The sequence below is a fragment of the Rhipicephalus microplus genome, chromosome 4 (genome assembly GCF_043290135.1).
Source record: "Rhipicephalus microplus isolate Deutch F79 chromosome 4, USDA_Rmic, whole genome shotgun sequence".
In the NCBI taxonomy this organism is placed as follows: domain Eukaryota; kingdom Metazoa; phylum Arthropoda; class Arachnida; order Ixodida; family Ixodidae; genus Rhipicephalus; species Rhipicephalus microplus.
The window spans coordinates 19210331-19234150 of record NC_134703.1 but is presented as its reverse complement, the minus strand read 5'-3'; the positions used below and the strand labels follow the sequence as shown (position 1 = coordinate 19234150).

The 23820-nt window shown below is 44.1% G+C and overlaps 1 protein-coding gene across 1 annotated transcript; it reads left to right on the top strand.

Moving 5' to 3' along the window:
• The first annotated feature begins 3573 nt into the window (after positions 1-3573).
• Positions 3574-23541, top strand: LOC142814131 (epithelial sodium channel subunit beta-like). The gene is made up of 13 exons (XM_075892062.1): positions 3574-3755; positions 5908-5965; positions 6165-6301; positions 6950-7046; positions 8124-8294; positions 9302-9400; positions 10337-10451; positions 12490-12562; positions 14028-14073; positions 14636-14658; positions 14720-14822; positions 20055-20197; positions 23237-23541. Exons 1-13 carry the CDS (start codon positions 3574-3576, stop codon positions 23325-23327), a joined length of 1338 nt encoding a protein of 445 aa, XP_075748177.1. The 3' UTR covers positions 23328-23541.
• Positions 23542-23820: the final 279 nt, after the last annotated feature.

Here is a 23820-nt window from a genome sequence, read left to right as displayed (position 1 = left end):
TCAATGTTATCGATACTGAAATGTGATGGTTTCCTGCGCATATGGGACGAGTGGACGAGACTCGGGTCAACCTCAACGAGATGACGGATGACCTGGCACGAGGACTCGCTTGCCGTGCCGGTCAGAGCCGACCCGATGTCCACTACCATTCCGGGGATCATAAAGATAATGTAATGACGTGCCACGATATCATAAAATATTATTACTTGGGTCGTTGGCGATTCCCACTGCCACACGTGGAGTTGAACAGGGCTCATACAGCCACGCTACATTTATTGCAAAGCGGAACTTACCGCCATCCGTATCTTCTAAACGAAATTCTCCCTGAAAGTGAAATTCAAGAAGAATGTGACGCATGTGATGACATCATTGGAATCAGATGCATGCTGACGAGCTGTCCCTCGACTCTCGCCGGCGTCGAAGAAAAATGACTTCACTGGCAGAAGATGGTGCAAAGCGCTTCTTATCGAGATCAGTTACGAGTGGCCTGACGGTACCGACGGGGCGGCCCGCCTCGGTCTGAAAAGACCGGGATTCAGGACAATAATAAAGTATTGTACAATAATGAACGACAGCATACGGTATATTTATCAAGGAATTATCTGGAAAAGTTGGTAGGGGTGGGCGTGGGGGAGTCGAGGACACACTATTCGTAATTCGTGCCTGTGATGAATACATATTGAAATGGAGTATAAATGACCGTGACTGATTTTGAATACTTGTGAGTAGAAGCTAGCATAAACGTGATTCCAGGCAAGGCTGATTGTAATGCTGAAAATGACTAGATAGGAGTCTGTGATACGCCGTTACACCTACACACGCAAAGTCACAATTCGACAGCGGATGGCTCTGTATAATACCTTTTTTATTTATGGCATGCTAATGTCCCAACTTCCGCTCCACAGAGCATCATACGCACAGCAGAGAGACCACAGTCAAGTGATGTTATGACCACCTCTAAACTGCACACAGGTGCAAGGCCGTAACTAGGGGGGAGTTGAGGTGGTTCTCATAACGCTCGAAAATTTTGAATGATGTAACTTTTAGGGTGATACTAAAATCTTTACACATCTTCACATCGATCCACAGTTGCCAAAGTTAGCCGTTAAACACGTACCCCGCTCCCCTCACCCCTCCGAAAAAATTCTATGGGTACGCCCCTATACAGGTGAAATTGTTTTGTTTGCTAATAGACAAATATGTTCGATTTCTGACACGTTGTGGGTAGTATGGTGGTGCTCCAAGATTTATTTTAGTTAAAAAAAGAAAACGGCCTCACTTTTTCAGTCATGTCTGCGACCAGGTGATTACAGTAAAAAAAAATAATATACCGAGATTGGAAAAATATGAGTACGTGTATGGAAAGGATGTGAGACGTTCGGAAGTCATTAATACTTCATAAACAGACAGTGTAAGGATGCATTTTAAAACTAATGTGAAAATGTAGTTAACAATTAACATGTAGGAGGTCTGTTGTAAGGCTGCTCGCGGTCAACACGGAATAAGCACAATCTGCTTCGACAAACGACTGAGAATTTAAAAAAAAATTAAGGTCGCTTTCTAAATAGGAAAAAATAAGGGTAAGCAAAGGTTGACGCGAGCACGCCTGACGTAGTGATTTCTTTCTTTCTTTCTTTCTTTCTTTCTTTCTTTCTTTCTTTCTTTCTTTCTTTCTTTCTTTCTTTCTTTCTTTCTTTCTTTCTTTCTTTCTTTCTCTCTGTCCTTGTTTCTCTCGTTCTTGCTTTCTTTCTTTCTCTTGACATGGTAGCAACGGATTGATCGTCCTGGATTACATAGCGTTCACCTTGCTTCAAGGCTGTCCACTTTCTGTGACATTGTGCCCTGGTCTAATGACAAACTCTGCAGCTATCGTTCGTCGTGCTTCGAAAGAATGTTTTCTGAATGTCGCCGTGCTCATATTGACCGCGTTTTCTGTAGGGTAGCCGCAGTCTCTGCTCTTACCGCTATGCTATCATGCACACGGCGGCTGTTTTCGTGACTGCTTGTATGTCGTCGTCCCCTGGCGGCACCTTTTATTTGATTCTTCTTTCATTTGAACATCGCCTAGCAGGTCTTCGTTGTTTATAAAGTTGATTTTACCGTGTTTTTCGGGTGGTATACGTGAACCTTTGCATGTTCTGTTTGTTTTGGTTTTTGGCTCCTCGCCAGAGTATTTGTCTTTTTGCCCGGTAGCACGCTTTGCGTCGATGAGACCGTGTCTTTCATAATGTGTGCATTTTTTTGTAAGTGGCCTCATTTATTGACAGTTTCTAGAACCACTTCAAAAGACCGAAATAAGCAGGCAAGTTAAGCGGCTGTGGCATTAGCAGACAAGTCTGGTGTCGGCGCAGTCGCTTACCATATACCAATCAGGATCTGCTCAAAGTAAGTTGATCACCAATTCAGGCGCTACTGACTGCTTTTTGTAGGTGTTTTAAGACATTGAGTTACCATCTTTGTTGCGACTTCACAGATTTAATGAGCTCACGTCGATTCTTCTTGGTACCGTTGGTGTCACACTGGTGGTTTGTATTGCCATAGGCGCGTTTCTGAAGATGTTTTGACTGCAGTATTTTGTACAGCTCTATGTAGTACAAAGACAGCTAGCTGTCCTTGCTCCTTGGCTTTGTCTACTAGACTGCACAGTATACCCTGAAATGGGTTCTTAAAGAATGCACTTTGTGAGGTGACTAAAATCTGCATTGTTCGTATAAAAAAAACTGAGGCATTGCTGTTTTTAATTACCATTTTGCATGCCGCATCGATAGTTTTTTGTGTTTAAATTTTATTCGTACAACAACAACAACAAAACATTCGTAAGTGTCGCATGGGACCATAGAACGATCGCGCCTATACACCTAAACACATATGACGAAGCGCCTCGAGCACTCGAGGCTGACTTCATGATGACCGCATGGCTTTGTGAACCCTCGGTGAAACGACTCGTGCTAGATAAACCGCTACGAATCGCGCGATTTGGGGGTTAATTACAACGATTGTGGGGAACTTACGTATTCGAAGGCATCAGCCTGTCTTATGTCCACTGTAGGTTGAGAGCCTCTCCCCCATTGATCTTCAATCCACTCTGTCCTGCGAGAGCTTATTGCATTTTATGCCACCACCTTTTTAAAATTTTGTCGCATTACCTAACCGTTTGACGTCATAGGTGGCGCTTCCTCCCGTCTATCGGTATCCGCTCCTACCTTCTAACTGTCCATCTGTTATCTGTCCTTCTAATCACTCCTCCTGCCGAAATCCATTTCGGCTACCCCGGCCCAATTGTCTTGCGATCCACTTTGCTGTCTACCCAGCAACGTCCAGTTTTGATGCCACGTTGTCATTGTGCAACCACGCAGAATCACGCCAGTCGGGTATATGCATATCCCTGATAGATAGGCGTAAATCTACATAGTTGTAACGACGGCAAGAGGAAAAACAATAAATAAAAACCGGACCTTGCTTCAACTGGGTCGGTTTGAAGTGCATGCTACTTGAAGGTTCGTGCTCTCAACTGAGCAGCTTTTAAGTGGAGTGTCTTCAAAAGTGTCGCTCAATCCTTTTCTTTTTTCGCAGATGCACGTGACAGAACGTAGCGTGGTACGCGCGGCAATATGGCTCGTTTCGCTTACCGGCTTCCTTTGGCAGACGGGCATAATCCTGAAGATGTATTTCCAGTACCCATTCTCGGTTACAGTCGTCGAAGAGCTGCAGAAGGGAATCCTGTTCCCAGCACTGACTGTCTGCACCGAAAACTGGCAAGTCCACCTATGCGTAGTTCTTTCCTTTCGTGGTCGTCACGCGTAGATCAGAGGACGGCTACTTTTTGAGACGGATGGCGGAGTTGATGAAACCGAGAGTTGTTCTACCCTGCACACGGCTCGTACCCAATAGAGGGAGGGGAATGACCAATTATAACGGGGATTTTCTCGATACTTTCCGCATTGATTCATTCTTAGGAACGCTAATTAGTTAGAACTGAGAGTTTATTGTGAACAAGTCTTCCTTCCTTATGGGAGCCGAAACGTCGTTTTCTTTTAAGCTTTTGTTTGGTTGGTGTAGTTCGTTCCCTTCATTAGGGCCGAATTGAGTAAGCCGACAAGTCGAGGGCTTCAAGGCCTATCGGGGGGGGGGGGGCTGCAGTCAGAGAGAGAGAGAAAAAAAGACTTGGCGAATAGACAGTAACGTAGAAAACTGGAATATAAATGGCAGCTTTATTTTTATCTCCCATGTCACGAGGTTGCAAACAACGAACAAAGGTTACAAGCGAAAACCCCGTTTGAGTTCAAAACTTTCATGTAAGTTTTCAGGTGGAAAGTGAGAAGGGTCACTTAAATTAATCAAATCTTTATTCGCGATACAGGAGGAGGTCCCATAGAACATTGCTGAAAGAGGGAGCTGTACTGTGCTATGAGACATTTTGTCAGAAGGTAAACGGTGATGAATACAAAAAGAAAATCGAAGAAAGTAATGTTAAGTAATTAGTCATAACAGTGGAAACTATAGTCATAATAGATTACATCGGAAAATGCATTGGTTTCTTTCTCCTATCACGTACGAGCCAAATGTCGACGGAACTATCTGCAGCGGTGGTCTACTGGTAATATGGTGCTCGCCTGCTGACCGGCAGGTGGCAAGATGAAATCCCGACCAAGACGACCACCTTTTCGATTGAGGTGAAAGTGCTCGAGATTCGTGTACTTTAAAGAATACCAGGTGGTCGAAAATTCCGGAGCTCTTCACTATGGCGTCTCTCATAATCACACCGTGGGTTTTGGATGCTAAACCCCTACAGTTACTATTATTGTCAATGAAATTTTAGGAAGGTAGTTTAACTGTTAGTAATTTGGTATTGCCGTCTACTGTTGCACCCACAAATACTGTACTGAATACCTGGCCCATACAGCGCTGCAATGCTTGAGAAGTTTCGCGATTGTTAAAGATCACTAGGTTCAGGCGCAGAGCGTGAGGGAGGCGAATAGTCAAGTTTGTTCGAGAGCTCACGTGGCCACCAGTGATAAGGCTGGAAGGTTCCATGGCTCATGTATAAATGGCAACGCACCTCGGCACAGATCACATTACTCGACTGCCGACGACTGTTCACGCCGATATCAATCTACAATGCGAATCGCTTTCAGGTTGTGTTCTCGCTTGCGCAGGCTTCGGTCAATACGAATGTCTCCAGAAGCTGTCTATCTTGTTATTGTTTTTGTAAAATGAATCGTAAAAGATGGGCAGTAAAAGAGGGACAGACAGGGCAGGCGCTTGTTACTTTTATTCGCCGACTTATTGCATCGTAGGTTTGTAGATTTTCTTAATTTAGCCTTTAATCTTTGTTTTAATCACGGTCGTTTCCACTTCTAGTACCCGTTCTTTTTTTCTCTTTAATAACATTTCTAGATATGACATACGCGATATATTTAATTCGAATTTAATCCCTCTTAAGCTCACTTCAACGTGCCCGCAGTCTATATCTAAGGCATACGGCCACTTTCCAAACGTACGTCTGTTACTTTACACCCAGCTACCCTTAGCAAGGACCTTATACCTACAGAGTTCTGTCATCTCTAATACTCCTCAGAAAGTATATTATGGGTACACTGCATTGATTATGTAGTTTTCGCTTTGATCTTGTAGCTAGGTTGCCGTTTTTGAATCGGTGCTTTCCACATATCTTCCAACCAATATTTTTTAAGATTTATTCAGTTACTGTGGTAATACTTTGTTACCTATTCGTTTGCGAACCTCACATTTCTTCAAAATGCTATCACGAATTTCGAACTCGTGCAAAGCTGTTTACCATTACTTTGACTTCTTGCTTAGTAACCAACGTTTTAAGACATGCATAGGTATCGACGTCTTAAATCATTAAACGTTCACTTTGACCAATAAATTTGTTATCTTTCTTAGGATTAACAAGTCTGCCTACTGCGCCTTATCAAAGAACAACTGCGACGATAACTATCAGGTAGGCAAGCAACGAAAAAAACGTTTTCTGCGCTAAACGTAGGTGAGCAATGCGGTTTCTCTTCGAGTCACGTTAATAAGCTATTCAAAATATTGTACATAGTTAGCCCTGCGATTTTGTTGAATGTCGCCCGACTGTGTGAAGCTGTGCCCATTGTAATGCACCGCCTGTGTATTTCATCGCATGTTATACTCGCAAGCCTCGCCCCGACAGACTCTCGGCGCTGGGGCACGACTGGGAGGTACAGGCCAAGGTGGCCATATCCGCGGGCGACATGTTTGAGTGTTACCTGCGCTCCACAGACCCAACGTGCTCGGCCATGCCCTGCAAAGAGAAGTATACGTTAGATGCAGTTATCTTGGTTTCACATTGAGCATGACAAGCGTTTGTTGCATGCACTGATAGTAAGGTTATTCGATGGTTACTTGGAAAAGTGTTGGAAACCCGCTTTAAAGATAACTCAATTGTGTTACTAATTGAGAGCATTCGCACGACAATACTTTATGAAGTTAGCAATTGTAATTGCGGCAAAACTTAAAAAAGCAATGTGAAAAAAAAAAGTCGGATCATAGAATGTTGGTACCAGTACATCGTTGGAAGACTGTCACAGTCAACGCTATCGAAGAAATATAGTGTCAACCAAGCGTAAACTAGTCAACTTCTGGGATCGAACAGAACGTCTAAAGTGTTTCTTGCCTATCTTCAATATGAAAATTGGCTCACGCTAAGAACAATAAAAGATAAAAGCGGAGAATGAATTGCGTGCTGCTTCGCTGACTGTCCGAGTGATCGAAAGTGGTCGAAAGCCGACATTCCAGGGGAAAGCTTGTCTTCATAATTTGTGGCCCTGAAAAAGCCAACCTTCATTTCCGACACTACTGCTTCGGAGGCGTTCTTCATCGGAGCGCAGTCAATTACTTCAAATGCGTACAACTGTGCGCGTCTGCATACAAAAACCTTGAGTGGATCTCTCCCTGAACGCAGTATAGTGCGCACGTACTTTCGGCACCCGGGCCACATGTGTTACACGCTGGACCTGATAGAGTACGCACAGTCCGAGAGCACATTTCTTCGCTGCAAGGCGCCTTAAACGTGGGGTAAGTCGGTGACGTTTACCACGCTCGCACAACAGAGTTGACTTCGTCACGTGAGTGGCATGCAACAGAATGAGTGAAATTCCCTAATCCGACGATCACATGTACCTGTGTGTATAAGAACGATCGTCGCATACAAAGACGAACGACACATTCTATAGCGACCACTGGAGGCAGATTTGATTTTCATTCAGCCTATCTGTGATGATTGAACAGAACCCGACGAATACTAAGCCGATATATTACCACCGAGATTACCCCTTGTAACCGCTTTACAACTTCTTTCTTTCTCTTTACCAAGAGAACCAGCGAGACCTTGTGTGGGCGTCCACAGTGCCTCGAGCATGCTGGCGCATTTTGGGCAATGCGGGGCATGCCTCTCGTGCACGGGCACGAGCCGAAAAGACTGACCTCTAGTTGTTCGAAAGCAACTCGTGTGTGGCGAACTTTTCTATTGTATCATACCCACTTTTTTGAGTACGAGTTCGCCCATAATAAGTAACTGTTTGTGTGTTCCCCTCTTGCAATACGCCACGTTATGACTGAAGTACCTCGCTTTTCGTGTCTGTTAAATGCATACGCTGGAACACTATTAACGCAAATTGAGCTTCATTTGACAGCGTCATCTTAACATGCACGTGTAAGTTTTTTTTGTCGAGAACGTTTCCAATTAAACTTTGCCCTGCGCATCTCTCGCCCACTTTTATCCAGTCCTATCTTGGTCGGATTTTAGTAATGAAATTGTTAATCACAGCTACGACATTAACCACCCGGCGATACTTCCTGACGGAGTATTCTCGAAGAGAATGCAACGTGGCATGAACGCATTGTGATTTAAGAAAACAGGAGGCAGCAATACATGAAATAAAAGTACGGTAAAACAAAGCAGTGGAATGTAAAAGTGAATGGTAATTTATAAAACAAGCCGAAAAGTCGAACTACTTGGCATAGGTACACATGTGACGTAATGGCGAGCATGCTAACACTGGCAAAAAGCAATCGAGCAAGACCACCCGGAACAGCGTTAGTGCAAATAATTAACACATTCATTCATTGATTCATTCATACAATTAGAGCTCGAAATGAAGGTGTACTGGAGCAAAAGGACGTCGGTGGCCATTGCAGACACGAACAAGTTTCCCGTGATTGTGCACAGACCTGAGACGTGCCCTCCAGACAAGTTGTCTGCTATCGTTGGAGAGACCGATATTGAATACGTTCTCTCTGTGACGCAGGTGCGTGCTATTTTTCGTCACTATATATATATATATATATATATATATATATATATATATATATATATATATATATATATATATATATATATATATATATATATATATATATATATATATATATATATATATATATATATAAACTTGCCGTGAGCAGTATCTCCTGCTCACGGCAAGTTATTTTTTCACCCACTTTTCTTCTTCCTATTTACTCTATTGTGTTAGATATCATTAATATTGTGTCAAAACACGGAAAAACGAGCCCTTACGTATACACTTCTTTCCCTTATTCATTAACGAGGGTCTCGTACTGGCAGACTTGGTGCCGTTAGGTTGTATACGAGGGACTATTGGTGAGCTGCCCGCTCGTAATAGGTTTACGTGCTACGTGACGCCACACAGGCGCATAAAAGGGTGTTACACACTCGCTGCCATGGCTACAGATGGCGCTGACTGACACTCCCACGTTTAAATTCAAATATAAACCAAATAAAGTGGCTGGGGGGATAGGCGCCGTGATAGCTCAGTGGTTAGAGCATCGAACGCGTTAGTCGAAGGACGTAGGTTCGATTCCTGCTCACGGCAAGTTATCTATTCAGTCACTTTTCTTTATTTTGAGCTACAATTCGAGCTACAGCTAGCAGTGCCTGTATAATAAACAAATAGCGACTATATATATATATATATATATATATATATATATATATATATATATATATATATATATATATATATATATATATATATATATATATATATAGTGCCTGTGTGTAATATACATCCGTAGACGTAGCATAAGCTTTGTTCGGTTGTTCGGCGGAGATTATGAGACGTACTTTTGCCCTTCAGTGGGCGTAGTCCGGCTGATGATGATGATGAGTAAAGACATGGGGGAAAAACCTTGTTACGTCGTCACAATTTAGACTGCCTATGTCGAATATGCCAACGTATCACTCATGTACTCGTTGCCTTGTTCAATACACTGATATTCTGTGACTCGCAAACAGCAAACAGTGAAGCGCTTGCCACCTCCATATGCGTCCAAATGCACGGAATACACAAGGCACGGCAAGCAAAGGGCCTACGGTGGATACTTAAATCAAGACGTGAGTATCAATCATCATGCAACACACGGTTTCTTCATTTTTTTTTCTCCACGTGTAGGACGCATGTGCAGAGATCTAGAAAATTAGTTTTTGCACAGTGGTTGTAACCTTTACATTGCGCCACATTAATTTACACAGTTAGTGTACATGTTCTGACCCCGCCACGGTGGTCTAGTTGTTAAGGTACTCAGCTGCTGACTCGCAGGTCGCGGGATCAAATCCCGGCTGTGGCGGCTGCATTTCTGATGGAGGCGGAAATGTTGTAGGCCCGTGTGCTCAGATTTGGGTGCACGTTAAAGAACCCCAGGTGGTCGAAATTTCCGGAGCCCTCCACTACGGCGTCTCTCATAATCATATGGTGGTTTTGGGACGCTAAACCCCACAAATCAATTACATGTTTTTCTGATCACCGTTACCCGCTAACATTGTATAACTTCTTTCTATTTATCTTATTAATTTTCCTTGCACACTTCTACTTTAAATATCCTTTGAGAAATCCTTGAAATAAATAAATAAATAAAATTATCCCGCTTTCTTATTTCGGCTCTGTTCTATAAAGATAATGAGCACGCTCATGGCATTTATTCAGCTTTCAGCCAATAATTAGAGAAAAATTCCTGTTAAAAAGAAACTCAGGGTTCATTAAGCCGCTTACTATTTTATTATCCCGTTCCGTCCCCGAATAATAATAATAATAATAATAATAATAATAATAATAATAATAATAATAATAATAATAATAATAATAATAATAATAATAATAAAGAAGCCGTGACCAGTGATGCTTAAGTGTTTCTTCCTTAAAATTTTTATTGTCCTCGTTTCCAGATTACTGTCACGTCGTGATAATATATCTTATCAGTAGATATTGTTTAGCATACAGAGAGTTCCCATGCACTGCTCTGTCTGCAAATTGCGATTGTTGGTTGCTTCCAGACTTGTTTACATGACTGTGAAATGAGGCTCCAAACAAAGCACTGTGGCTGCGTGTACTCAGCGCTTGCTTTTACTGGCGCTGTTGGAGCTACGGCATGCGATCCTGGGGCTGGCGGTAAGGATCAAAATTATCTGTAGAGGAATGCCAGGAAAAAAACTGCAGCATATTCACGGTCTGAATGTTGATGAGTGGGGCGAAGCGTCCGTTTGTCCATTCGTGCATCCGTCCCTCCGTGCAACCGTGGGTCGACCTGACCGTCCGTCCATGCGTCTATCTGTCTGTATGTCCGTACGTCTAGTGAACACACCAAGTACCACCATATCACATCTTTTCATCATATATAGTGATTATATACAAGTACTGCCATGTAGTGGTTATTCCAAGAACTAGACAGGAAGTGGCTACCTACTACATACATAGCCCTCGGCTTAAGAAGCTTCGCCCGTAGAAGTCTATCCCCTGTGGCACATACCCGCTCTCTCTGGTATGTGTCACCGGTGAGTACAAACGTTAACGGGAGACGAACGGGTGATGCCATAAAGAGCTTCGACCCTAAAAAAAAAAAAAACTAAAATTGACAAAACACGTTTTATAAACACTATTTTACTCAATTTAATGGTAAAAATTGTTTATCACGCAATAAATATTGTGGCCAAACCTCACTGTTCTGCAACAGGTCCTTTATAGCCTCTAGGTGGTAACCTTTATAAGGCAGTATACTATAGTGTGGGAGCTACGGAACCGAAATGCTTGCCTGTGCGCGTGCTAGGAAACGGTACATGTTTCCGATTCGCGGAGTAACCTGGCTCAAATAAATGAAGCTTTACGTAATTGTAAAAATAACACATGTATGTGAAGGTGGAAAAAGATACTGTGCATTTTTTTTCGCATTTCTTGGACTGCACCACGTTTTCGCACGCCTCTTGTCGCTGCAAACATAGCGTTTCCGCAGCCGACTGGACCGTGGGTGGTCGCAAACTTCCCGTTTAGAGTTTCGAGAAATGTATACTCGAAATGCGATAAAAAAAAATTGCCCGCAGCTTCCCTCGGGGGAACACTGAGGAGGATGCGGAGCATATAATTGGTTAACGGGGTGTTAAAGTGCGACTTACTTGGGTCGATGGCTAACTTGGTTAACGTGGTTGTGAAATGGGGTGTTAAATTGCGACTTACTTGGGTCCATGGCTAAATTGGTTAACGTGGTTGTAGGAGGGGGTGTTAAATGAGTGAACACGTACACACGTATGCGAAAGGGCGGCGCTGGTCGAAGGAACGTCGATCATTGTGTTTGTGGATTCGTTGGAATTCATTTCACCACGACCTTGGACGTCGACGCGCCGTACAAACCAACCGACGAGCGGCAACTGAGCGAGCGAGCGCCGACCTTGAGTATATATACAGCGCGACGGCGCATGCACTGTCAGCTGTCGAATGTTCGAGAAGGGGGAGAAGCGCAACGGCGCATGCGCGCGCGTCAGCTGCCGATGTTCTCGAAGCGCGACGGCGCATGCGCGCGCGTCAGCTGCCGATGTTCTCGAAGCGTGACGGCGCATGCGCGCTACATTATACAGCTAGCGAATGTTCGTGAAGAGGAGAAGCGCACGCGGTGTGTAGAGGAGGAAGGGTGCACAGATGGTGTAGGAGTGAAGCGCGCGCGGTGTGTAGAGGAGGAAGGGATGCACAGATGGTGGAAGAAGGAGGAGGAAGCTTGCGGACGGCGCCGCACTACAAGCCTCGAGTATTAGATGCTCCGCATCTAAAATTGGCGACCAAAGCAGACCTAAGCATGGCTACCTGACACAAGCTGCGGGTTGCATAGCAGGAATTTTTTTTTGGGGAGAGAGGGGTTAAATCATACATAATATATGTTTGTGCGTGCTTCTTTAGGTGTGCGTGCAGTATAAACACGCTAAAACAAAATACACTGCAAGGAACAGATGTGTGACCATAAGAATATTACTATTGTTTCTACGCGTGTACCGCAAAAACTAATCTGCGTCCTGCCCCAGTGAATGTCGTAGCTTTTTGGAAAAGTCCGCCATGACGCATTATATCCGTCCTCTGATCGGCTCTCAAAACGGTGGAAGTTATAAAGGAAAATCGTGAAGGGGTACTTTATAAATCAGTTGAAGTGCTCATTTTTCTCCTTCAGAGGTGTGTGTGGCATCTCTCAGTAAGAACAACACTTTCAAACCGTGCCTCAAAAAGTGCCGGGCACCATGCATGTGAGTACTGCAGATGTCTGCTTTTATTGCGATGCGAAGCGTACGGCAACTCCGAGCACAGTTGGCATGTCAGTAGTGGTGTATAGGCGCAAGCAAAAATATATTTTGCAAATAACGAGTCTATCTATCCAAAAGCAGTTGTCCTGCACCCTTCCTTGAGCTGTCGCAGCATCCGAGGTGTGTTTAAGGCCGACCTGTGATGGCTTAGGGAAGCACACTGTTTGGATTCTTTATACATAGCTACACATAAATAGAGAGAAAAAGTATGACACAGTTGGGGTACTATAACCGAACGTCATTCTTATACATGTTGACTTACGTTAGACCTATAGGCACTTTTCAGTGCTTCCAGAGCATAAGCGGTTCTTTAATTTGGTTTTGATTAACCGCCCACAGTGGTGACTGCACTTTTTTCTATTAACTTAATCGGCATTGATTTATCTAGCTATTCAATCACTGTAATACAATCATTATGCAACCATTATAATATTCTTATAATCGCCACATCTGATGTCTGAATGTAAACTTTATCTCGGTGATATAATAAACCTAATTGATTTTTAATAGCTAGGGTGTGAATACCCGCTCCTGCTGGGTAAGAAATCGGATAGGGAAACCAAATAACAACGAGCAAACGAATGTGCATCTATTTGAGTTGAGCAAACAAACATTCCACTTAATCGCAGCCAGCGTATTATCGGTCCAGCATTGTTATCAAAATAACTGCCACCGTAAAAATCCCGAACAAGTAACAAGTTCTGTCTGGTGTAGCCAATAGTGGGCAAATGAAAGACGTGCTATCATCAAGCACAGTTTAATTAAGGTAAATCACATCACATTGAATTAAAATAATGTTCATACTGTCTTACAGAAAGAAAGGTCTACGAAAAGCAAAAAGCTGTGCTTGAAACAGCTTGACTAGTTCTTAATTCATATGGTGAAGTGCAACATGACTGGGGCAAGAAATATACTTTACAAGAGTGGAAGCTTAGACTAGTTGGTGTGTAGTCATACTGGTAAGTTTTTTTTTTCAACGCACACGCGTAGGAGAAAAGGGCAGAGTAGACAGAAACGGCGCACCTTCTATCTACTTTGTCCTTTTTTTCCCATGTTCCAACTTGCCAGAGAAACCAGAAAGGACACACACGTAGCCCTGTGTATGTGTCCTTCTTTTTTGTCCCTGTCGTTCCGCGACCACGTGATTTATTAATTCTATAACCAATTAGCATGATAGCGTGCCTTAGACTCGTTACACTTTCTACAGGCGCTATTATTTGGGATCAGGAGAGGTCTAGCATCGCCTTATGTCGCTAGGAGCCAGAGCCACGAAATGAGTGAATAGAAACGCGTTTGCTCTCAGCTGCAAAGCCCATGTGCTCCGCTTTGCATGTGCACCGCAGCTGAACTTGCTCTAAACATCCAGCTATACAGAAGTCATCGATTTGATTTTCGTCCTATTCTACAGGGACACTGCGTACGACGTTCGACTCACTGGCATGGGTGTCGCATCGGTAAGTGTAACGGCGGCTTGTATGCGTCGAAGGGGTAAGCTCAAAGAAGTAGAAGTCCGGGCTCTGATTTAAGTGAACACCGCTAAGAGGAATCGGAACCAAAACTTCTTGAAGTTACATAGCGCGAGGAGTCTGCAAAGTGTGTTGAAAATTGGCAAATGAGCGCCCAGCAGAGCACCCCCTTCTGGCCTTTAGCTTATACATGGTTCTGTCTTCAAAAAAGCTCGATTCAATGAGAGATGCATGATGCCCGAACGAAAGCTGACAAAGTGCTTGCTGATGGTAATGTCGCAAAGCTATAGATGTTAAAAACCATTGTTGTAGTGATAGTAGAAATATATGTCTTGTGTTTGTTTGCTTGGTCTGGTTTCAAGAGCACGGTCTGATAAAATGAGTACTTGGCAACGTTTCCTCGACTTCTGTTTGTTGCGTCCTGGAGCTTGAGTATGTCTCGCACAGACAAATGAAACTAAAAGCAAAACACGAGTCACGTACAAGGTGTGGTAATTCAAGCTTTTCTAATCAATGTTCTTGTGTTGTTTTTTCTTCTCTTTCTATGCAGTACAAGTGGTTAACCAATGACGAGTAAGAAAAAAAAGTTTTTGTCCACTAAAAAAACAACCGCATACATTTGTCGACAATGAAGAGACTGTATTGTTGTTTTCATTGCAAGGACAAAGCTTCTCGGTCTGACCGTAAAGTTCTCCTCGGACACGCAGAAGATCTTTGTCTACGAGCCCAATCTCACGGTGAGTGACTTTGGCCGTTTACGGCGAGTTTCCGAGATATATGTTCCTCGCGCCTTGATCTTCCTTTTTTCTTTATTTACTCGTTATTAAACTTTCTCGCTTTACCTCAGCGTACCAGTCGCACCCTAAGTGGGCGCCAAGGGAAGCCAAGACGTGATCCCGCTGGGAGTCCCATTCGCGGAGCCCGTCCGACGCGAGAAGCAAAGAGAATCGCTAGAACCTGACATACTCTGTCGATCTACTTTACGACGTCACGTCTTAGCACCGTAGAAGAAACAGAGGGGAAACGAGTACTATTTGTGCCGGCGACTTCCCCGGAAAATTCACCAAATCGCCCGCACGTTCTTTAGTGCATTCGTTGAGGGACATCTTCGAGGTTACTGTTCGGTACTCGGTATCAAATGGCACGGCGCTGAGCGAACTTACTGCAATGTTGATCACAAACCCAGGTTCCCCTTTACAACTCCGGCTATTTGCAGCACCCGTGCCCTGCATCAAGGGACAGCAGAAAGTGATCACTGGAATGCCTCGAACGTACTTCAATGTTATATCCAATTGTTCCCGAACAATGTACTTAATATTATACATTGAATTGAAAATGTATCGCTCTTTGTTTGTGTGTGCCTCGATGGACGAAAGCCTAGAACACGCAAAAGTACCGTTTGTTGCTGACTTTCAATGAAACAGGGCATTTTGGAGCACTCACTCACTCACTCACTCAACGTAAATGTCACTCAATGTAACTCAACGTAAATGTCGCTCACTGTAACTGAACGTAAATTGAGGGACATAAAGTGACATAAAGAGTCGACGGCAAAGCTCGCTCCTAAGTTCTGTAACGTCACGTTGAAGTCGCCGTATAGTATAAAAGGCTTGGGCTTGTATGTGTTTTATACGGTTCCGTCACAATTATGGTTGTTGTTCGTCTCTTGTAAATGCTTTTTTATTCACACATACGCATATGACTCTAGACTATAGCAACGGTTTTCGATAAAACATGACAGCGGGCAGTGTGCGTCGACGACAAGACTAGGTCCTAAAGGCCATGATGTCTACGTTGAAGGCGCTGACCATTACATTATAGATGTTTAATACTGCTCTGTCACAACTATGGTGCAAAATAGTGTTTTGTTAAACCTTTTTTCTTGTTTCACATTCAATGATCTCCCTGTGAGGGACACAGATAGGGACGGACAAGCCTCGATCCTCAAGTGCTTTGCCCCTAAAATAAGAAGGTGCCGCTGTTACGAGATATAGTAGGCAAAAAAAAGCGTTTTTACTGCGGAGCACTTTAAGGAAAGGAGCTGGCACATCCTTTGCCTTCGCTTGGCATAAACGCTCCATGCATATCATATTGAGCTTGCGTTCGTGCCAAGGAGACGTCTTTTTCTCGTTTTTCGAGTGCCTTGACGATCATGTCTTGTCATCAGCAGCAAAAAAAAAAAAGGGCGTTTGGCGTAACGATCGCAAAACACGTATAAATATATAAAATTAGAGGAACCATGCGTGAACTAAAAAGAAAATGACATTAATTGGAAGGAAAATAGACAGACAAAAAGAAATAGAAAAACAGAAAGAAAGACATAAATAAATAAAAACAAAAAAAACGAAAAGGAAAGAAAAGAAACTCGAAGAGAAAGAAACAAAGCTGTCCAGCTCTTTCAGGCCTGTCACTACTAGAGCGAAATTGCCTTAATTATTTTTTAACGCAATAGCGTTAAAGAGCCCGTGTCGCAGAAAACCCGCCGCCGGCGCCGGCCCCGTTGGTTTTTCATTTGCTTTTGTGAGAACCCCTTGTGTGTATAACGACGGCTGACGGTACCGCCATAAATATGACGAAAAACAAATACATGTTAGAGCACCATACTCTGCGATGCATGGGGTCGTAATCTGAGAACTAAAAGATTATTTGTTATTGCGAGTTTCAAGACCAGGTGAAATGCACGTGGCTGGGACCTTGGAGGTCAAGACGCATGACCTGAAGCCCGTTTTTCGTATGTCTTAGTGTTGTTGTTATATATGATTTGTTTCATTTCACAACGCATCTTCATATGGGTCATATTGGCTGCGAGGGCTTCCATTGGAGAGGCCGGCATTGCGATCGTTTAGACGTCACAGGTAGTATGCCCTTGCTTGCTTCGCTGCGTACTATACTGTGGAACGTGAGGGTCAAGTGAAATTATGGTGCGCCACGTTCAATTCTCAGCGTGAGAAGCTTTATTTGGATCATCGCCCTATTAACAGTGCTATAGGTTGCGTGCAAGCAACTTTGCCTCATTGCCAGACGCATAAGACAAATCCTGTTATAAGTTTTCAGCATTCCCCTAAATCTAAAGAAATGCGCTACACTTGGCTCGTGAAGTCAAAAATGAAAAAGAACGCCGATGCTCACTCACCGGTCTGCAAAAAGCACTTTCGTGACGAGAATTTTTTGTATTTCACCGCAGCTAAGATGTTCGGTGACGTACAGTTGTCGAGTGCTCACGAGCGCTACCGGTAGCTTATCACAGGCATTTATTTATGTTGGAAAACTATAGGCTCACTGTAAGTCAGCAAAATACACTGAGAAGAAAAGTGCCCACGAATATCACTCACGACGAGGTCCTTATGGAACATTTAGTCAATTTTACGATAACATCGACATGGTCCGAACGACGGTGCACTGAAATGGCAGAGCAAGTGGCGATTGCCTTGGCCCTGCTGGATAACAGGAGGTTCACAATTTACAGCGACTCGAGATCAGCGGTCCGAGCCTTTGCCAAGGGAACAATATCGGAACTAGCTTTGCGAATTCTTTGGGACAAAGGCTTCGAGCCACACACACTCGTTTGGTTCCCAGCTCATATGGGACGCATTGAGGGAGCCCCGCCCAATCCCAACGAGTCAGCCCACATAGCTGCGCGAGGACTAATAAACCGCGTATAGTTATCGGGGGAGGGGGGGGGGCGTGGCGCTGATGTCTTGGAGAACCGTGACCATCCCATCTTGTATAATGAATTGACAAAACATTTTTACATGGCGCAGAGACAGTACCCTCCACCGCACAGAAAACTAAGAAGACCTCAGGCTCTGACACACAAGCTTCTTCAGGTCGGGGCGTACCCTAATCCCGCGCTATTGAACAAAATTTATCCCGATATACAACCAACTAATACATGTTGCTACTGCCACGATATAGCTACTTTGCAATATATGCTCTGGCAGTACCACGCATTACGCTGTGGGGAAGGCATCATGCCGTCCAAATGGGAGGGTGCTATTGCAAGCTCTGGACTTGAACAACAGCTATGGGCAGTCTACCAGGCCCGCGACGCAGCAGAGAGACTTGGTATTTCTGTTCCGTCGTGGGAGCGGCCCGCAACGTTCCGAAGGACCAAATAAAGTTCATTCACTCATCAATCCATCGAAAGTGCTTTTGAGCACCTTCGATGTTAGTGAACTAAATAATAAAACTAATATCAATACGTTGCCGAAAGTCTAAGATAAAGCTAAATGTAACCATATTAGTGGTTGCACGTTAAAGAACCCCAGGTGGTCAAAATTTCCGGAGCCCTCCACTACGGCGTCTCTCATAATCATATGGTGGTTTGGGGACGTTAAACCCCACAAATCAATCAATCAACCATATAGTGGTTTAAAAAAACACGACATGATGGTGATCCTCAATCATACGGAGCGCGACTAAAAAGAGCAGTGAAGGAGAAATCGACCCTTTGTATTGCAGGTGTGACACGTTTAAGCATGCATGAGGATGCACTACGCTCATCATTCCCAAATGTTCGTTGACAGTTGTGCGTGTGCACATAACATGTATGTGACAGATCCTCGTGTATCATCGCCTCAAACTTAAAGAAATGGGTGACGTCAATGTTGCGGCCGCTGGATGAAAAACACCGGCCGTGCTAACGCTTGGGTCTGCAGAAAGCACTTTCGAGACGAGGATTTGGCGTAAGCTGCCGCAGCTATGTTTTTTTTTTTATCACATGTATGTAAGGAGAGGTTGGTGCCAATGCGTGGCGCCGGGTACTCCTCTATGATGTTCAGTAACAGCATGACGTGTGTGCAAAAGCTGTCCCGGAAGCTCATCGCGTGCGTTTGTCGATAAATTTTACTAATGACACAGACCGACAGACTCATTGAATGAGCAAAAAAAAAAAGAAAGAAAAAAAGCGCCCGCGTCTCAAATACCTTTCAGGGCGAGGTCTTTACAAAACAATCTTTTCACATTTACGGTTTTACCGAAGGAGTTGAAAACATTGTGTTAGCCAAAGCGAAAAGTAAACTTATCAGTAGCAAAAAAAAAAACGGCGATGATCATCAATCATATTGAAGAACTAAAAAGAGGAGTCGAGGTCGAACTGACCCTTTGTTTTGCGGATCCCACCAGCACTTCTAATTATGCATGGCGATTTACTCCACTCACCATTCCCAAGGTTTCGTTGGCAGTTCTGAAAGTGCACAGCACGCACGAGAGGACGGCACGTTTTCCTCGTTGTTGCAAGTTCATTCGCTCTTCTTATACAGTTTGGGAAATCTCACGGGGACAATAATATCAATATCTCTAGCTATAAGTCTCAAAACGCCTATGTGATTTTGGGAGACGCCGTAGTGGAATGCTTTGGGAATTTCAGCTATCTGGAGTTCTTTAACGAGCACTGACATAGCACGGGCCTCTACCTCATCGCCTTGATCAAAGTGATTCTCATGGGGAAAGTCTTTCAGAATGTAGTAACAGCTTAGCTTTCACGACATCACTTGCATCGCCCTCTATTGTGTCAGCTGCACCGGCTTTAGGTCACGATTGTAGCACATTGACTAGACACGTGGGTGTCACCGCGGGGGCCTTGCGAGTTGTGGTTCGCTTGCCCACATGCATTGCGTCGGCAGGGGGTGCAAAAGGGGCACTTGTACTCACCCCAGCTGCACCAGTGCTCTTCTCCTCCCTCAGCCGTGATGCAACACTGGTTTGCACTCCCCAAGAAAAAAAAAAAGAACCTGCCAACGACCCTGCTGGCCCAGGTTATCAGGTTAGGCCGCTTTTTTAAGAAATGAGTTTCAGAACCAGGGGGCAGCACGCGCGGTGCACACAACAAAACCGCTTGGTGTGCGCAAGATATGTTGTGTCCGAGCAGACGACACCCTCCGCCATCCTTTGAGTGACGTCACCACGTAGGTGGTACCACGCAATGTCCTCGAGGCAAACAGTAATCTGCTCTTCGCTATCTTCTCCAGATTGTGGAAGCCTTCGGCTACATGGGCGGTTACCTAGGAATGTGGCTGGGCTTCTCGTTGCTCTCCATTCTCAAGGGTTTGGAGGAAAAGATCCTTGATTTCTTCTTCGGGAGCGGCCGGGTGACGTCCATAAGGATTCGAAGGTATGTGAGTCCATAGGGATTCGAAGGTATGTGAGTCCATAAGGACTCCAAGGTATGTAATCGGATGCGACAAGGCAGAAACAAAAGCGTCTGTTTAACAGGATTGGCTCGGGGAAGTTTCGGCTGTTGTCGGAAAAGGGCTGCTGAAAAATTTTCGGCGTTTATATCACAAGGATAGGTACAATTGTGCGAGAACCCAGAAATAATTATATGCGGGTAAGAACGCCATCAAAAGCAACATTAAAGTGTGCCGACGAGAAAAATGCTTTTGTTGTTGTTGTTGTTGTTGTTGTTGTTGTTGTTATTAGGTGATTTGAAGTCAATGACGACTTCTGCATGGTGCTACGTCGGGCAAATGAAAAAGTGCGGCACTGGTACCCAAAGTGCCACATGTGTCATCTTAAGGTCTTGCTTGTAACTATAACGCGAATAGCCAGACTTTGAATAGCGTCTATAACGTGAACAGGCTGTCTTAGAATTGTATCAGAATGCAAAGTTTTGTGTTAGTGTTTTTAGCCACTACGCATGCGTCGTACGTTTTATCATCTTGCAGACTCCCGTTGGGTGACGGAAGTGGCGGGTGTTCATTTTTGCGTACGCTATTCTAAAACTTCCTAATAAATAGATTTAGTTGGGCGCCTTCGACAGCTATGCAGATGCTCAACTTATCTGACTAATATCGAGACATGGTCCTTCAGAGCAGGAAATATAGAAGTGTGAATAGCGCAAAATTTACGTTGGTAGTAAATACTTTATACAGTGTGCTATTAAATCCGAAGCATTTCTTAGTTAATCAAGTACTGTTTGATCGTTTCTATCTATGCACTTATCTAGCTGCCTATGTCCGGGTACTCTCGTGATCGCCTCGTTAACGTAAGACAATCCTTGATATGAGAGAGTAAAAGCGTTAGAAGGAAAGATATGTCTGTCTATGACATGAATAACGTTAAAAACTTTTGCGTACAACGTCAAACCATTTTGTCCAGATACGTGTTGCACAAACCCGCTCACCACGAACTCCGGTGTGTGGGTACGCACCACAGGTAGTTTTCACTTTATATCCATCTAGAAATGGTGACAACAGACATTTAAAATTAAAATGCTAGAGCGTTAAGAAAAATCGACATCGGCCACGTTAACCGAAAAAATACATATGATAAAAATTATGATTGCAGCAGGAACCTAAGCATTCTGCGGGGCAGTAAGGTATTCCACCACAGTGCCACGCTTGGTCCTTAAACTGCCTTGGAAAAATAGCCTATGCAGGCTTAATGTGGCGGCAACGTCAATAATTCCAGTGCTAGCTAGCTAATTTCGTAACAGGACAATAAATACTACCTATGTGCTAATGTGATACTGGTGTTGAATCGGTTGCTGTCATTAGTGGTGCCATAGCAGGCTCCGTTTTTATAACATGTCTAATAAACATGCTTGCTGCCCTACGATTCCGCTCGACCCTGGAGAAATAAGCTGACGAAAGTTGTTGATGAAGTACTCATCACCGCACCGTAAGGTACACTTTAAGGTGCTATAGTACTGACGTCTGTGCTGTAACGTGAGTGATGACATAAGTTACCCTTTAAACGTTGGTGTGGTCGACATTTTTGGCAAGCTTGCAATGTGCACCCTTATAAAAGGAGGTCGATCCACCTGGCAACGCTTGAATAAAAGGCGAAAAATGCCGCGTCGACAGTTACTTGCCGACTGTTTCGCATGAAACCTATTCCCACAAGCAGTGTGAGTTGCCGAATTTTAACCTACTAATCCACTTCACTACGATTGCTTATTATTAATCTGTATGGCAGTATTTTAACTTTCTTAGCAGCGGTGCGCGTTGAGGTTGATCTGAACTTATGTTTCCAGCTTTATTACACGAAAGTGCAATTTCCTCTTTCTCTCTTTCTTGTTTGCATGTTTTGGCCAGTAGTTTTTAGGAAGGAAAACGAGAGAGAGAAAAGGCAGGTTTATTAGTCGGTTTGGTATGACCGGTATGCTACCCTGCACAGGGAGAAGGGATAGGGGGAGTAAAAGCAGTGTAAATAAAGCGAGAAAGAGAGGAGGCTCGCACCCGTACTCACATAATGTTACAAAGCAGAGCGACAATCTTCTGGAGTATATGGCATCATTAAAAGCCAACAGCCGCTCGTGCTAGTCTGCAGTCCTTAGAAATTCTAGCAGTGCCTTGGTTGCTTGAGTACTTGAGAACTTTTTGAGCTGACATTGAACAATAGTTTCTAGCGTCATCATTCTGTTGCCATGACCGGCCAGAGTGATTGCGAGGGCTCGTCTCTGTACAGCGTATCGAGGACAGTCGCAGAATATTTATGCTGCACAGTAACCTCGGTACCGCGGGCGTCGCACTGAGCGTTGTCGGCCATCCCTATCCAAAAGAAATACGACTGCGAAAGCCACTCTTAGCCATAAGTGGTGTAGCAGATGTGCTTCTATTCGATGGAGTACACTTCTATATGAAATCGATTCAACGCGTTCATGTGCTGTTGCCAATAGTTCTGACTTTTTTATGTATGCAGTGTTGGCTGCGAAATTTCCTTTGCGATTATTCGAAGTATAGCAAACAACATCAGACGTTAGAAGGGGTCATTGCAGTCTTGCAAGGATTACCGGGCAGCATTACCGGCATGTTCCATGCCGTGGCGACCATGGATATGTTACTTTGCTCCTCCTTGGATGACGTTTGAACGCAGTGTCTGATATCGAACGAATACTTGTTGTCAGCCGGGCAGCACTTTTTAGTATTTAGGTTATATATATTTTAAAGTAACAGGAAGAAAAGCAAAATGGCGAGTTGGGCTTATTGGTTTCAGCGCTCGTATTGTTAAGCGTTTGTCACCGTCTTTCGTCTTTCGCGCTGTTTTAAAGAGGAGGAAGATACAACCGACAAGCACGCTGTGTTCTGGCAACAAGAGACGATAGCGTTCCGTCGTCAAGTGCGCTTCGAGTTAAAAGCTGCTTGAGTTCAGCTCAATTCGCAAACTTAGCAGAACAATAAATAAAACGTCTTTCTTTTTTTTTCTGCAGGGACGCCACGAAAGAAGATGCCATACACTCGTCGCTGAACCACCGCATGCTGAACCGCCGTGTTCGAGCACTGAGGATGGGGTCGTATTAGGAAAGCTTTCGTCGCTTATATGTGCAAAGTGATATTGCAAGAAACACAGTGGGGATGAGCGACAAATAGAATAAAAAAGATAGCAATAAACCCAGCTGATACTATAGGAGCGGCTATACGCACACTCACCTGCCCAAGCGTGTGGAAATGTTGGTGTCAGATAAAAGACAGAGAAAGAGAAAATAGTTTGCAGCCGTCCGGCGCTGCAAACATGACTGACCAGCGAAGCTGCATCGAACGCCTCACATCCATATGAAAGGGGGGGGGGGTGTATATGATTATTACCTCAGAGTAGCGGCAGTGATACTGTAGCTTTTTGGCGGCTGTGGTAAACCGTGATTGGCGCTGCGCGCGACAATTTTCAACAAGAATTTTTTTTTGTCTTGCAATGCATTCACGCTGTTTTTCAGTCATTTCGGTGGTCTACACATGGAAGTGTTAGAAAGAACTGATTGAGTTGCTGGACGGGCCTCGTTTTTATGGACGAAAGCGA

Coding starts and splice junctions, on each gene's coding strand:
- LOC142814131 (XM_075892062.1), top strand. CDS start 3,574: ATGCACGTGACAGAACGTAGCGTGGTACGCGCGGCAATATGGCTCGTT. Junction 7,047..8,123: donor GCACATTTCTTCGCTGCAAG/GCGCCTTAAACG, acceptor ATTGATTCATTC/ATACAATTAGAGCTCGAAAT. Junction 14,074..14,635: donor CTGGCATGGGTGTCGCATCG/GTAAGTGTAACG, acceptor CTTTCTATGCAG/TACAAGTGGTTAACCAATGA.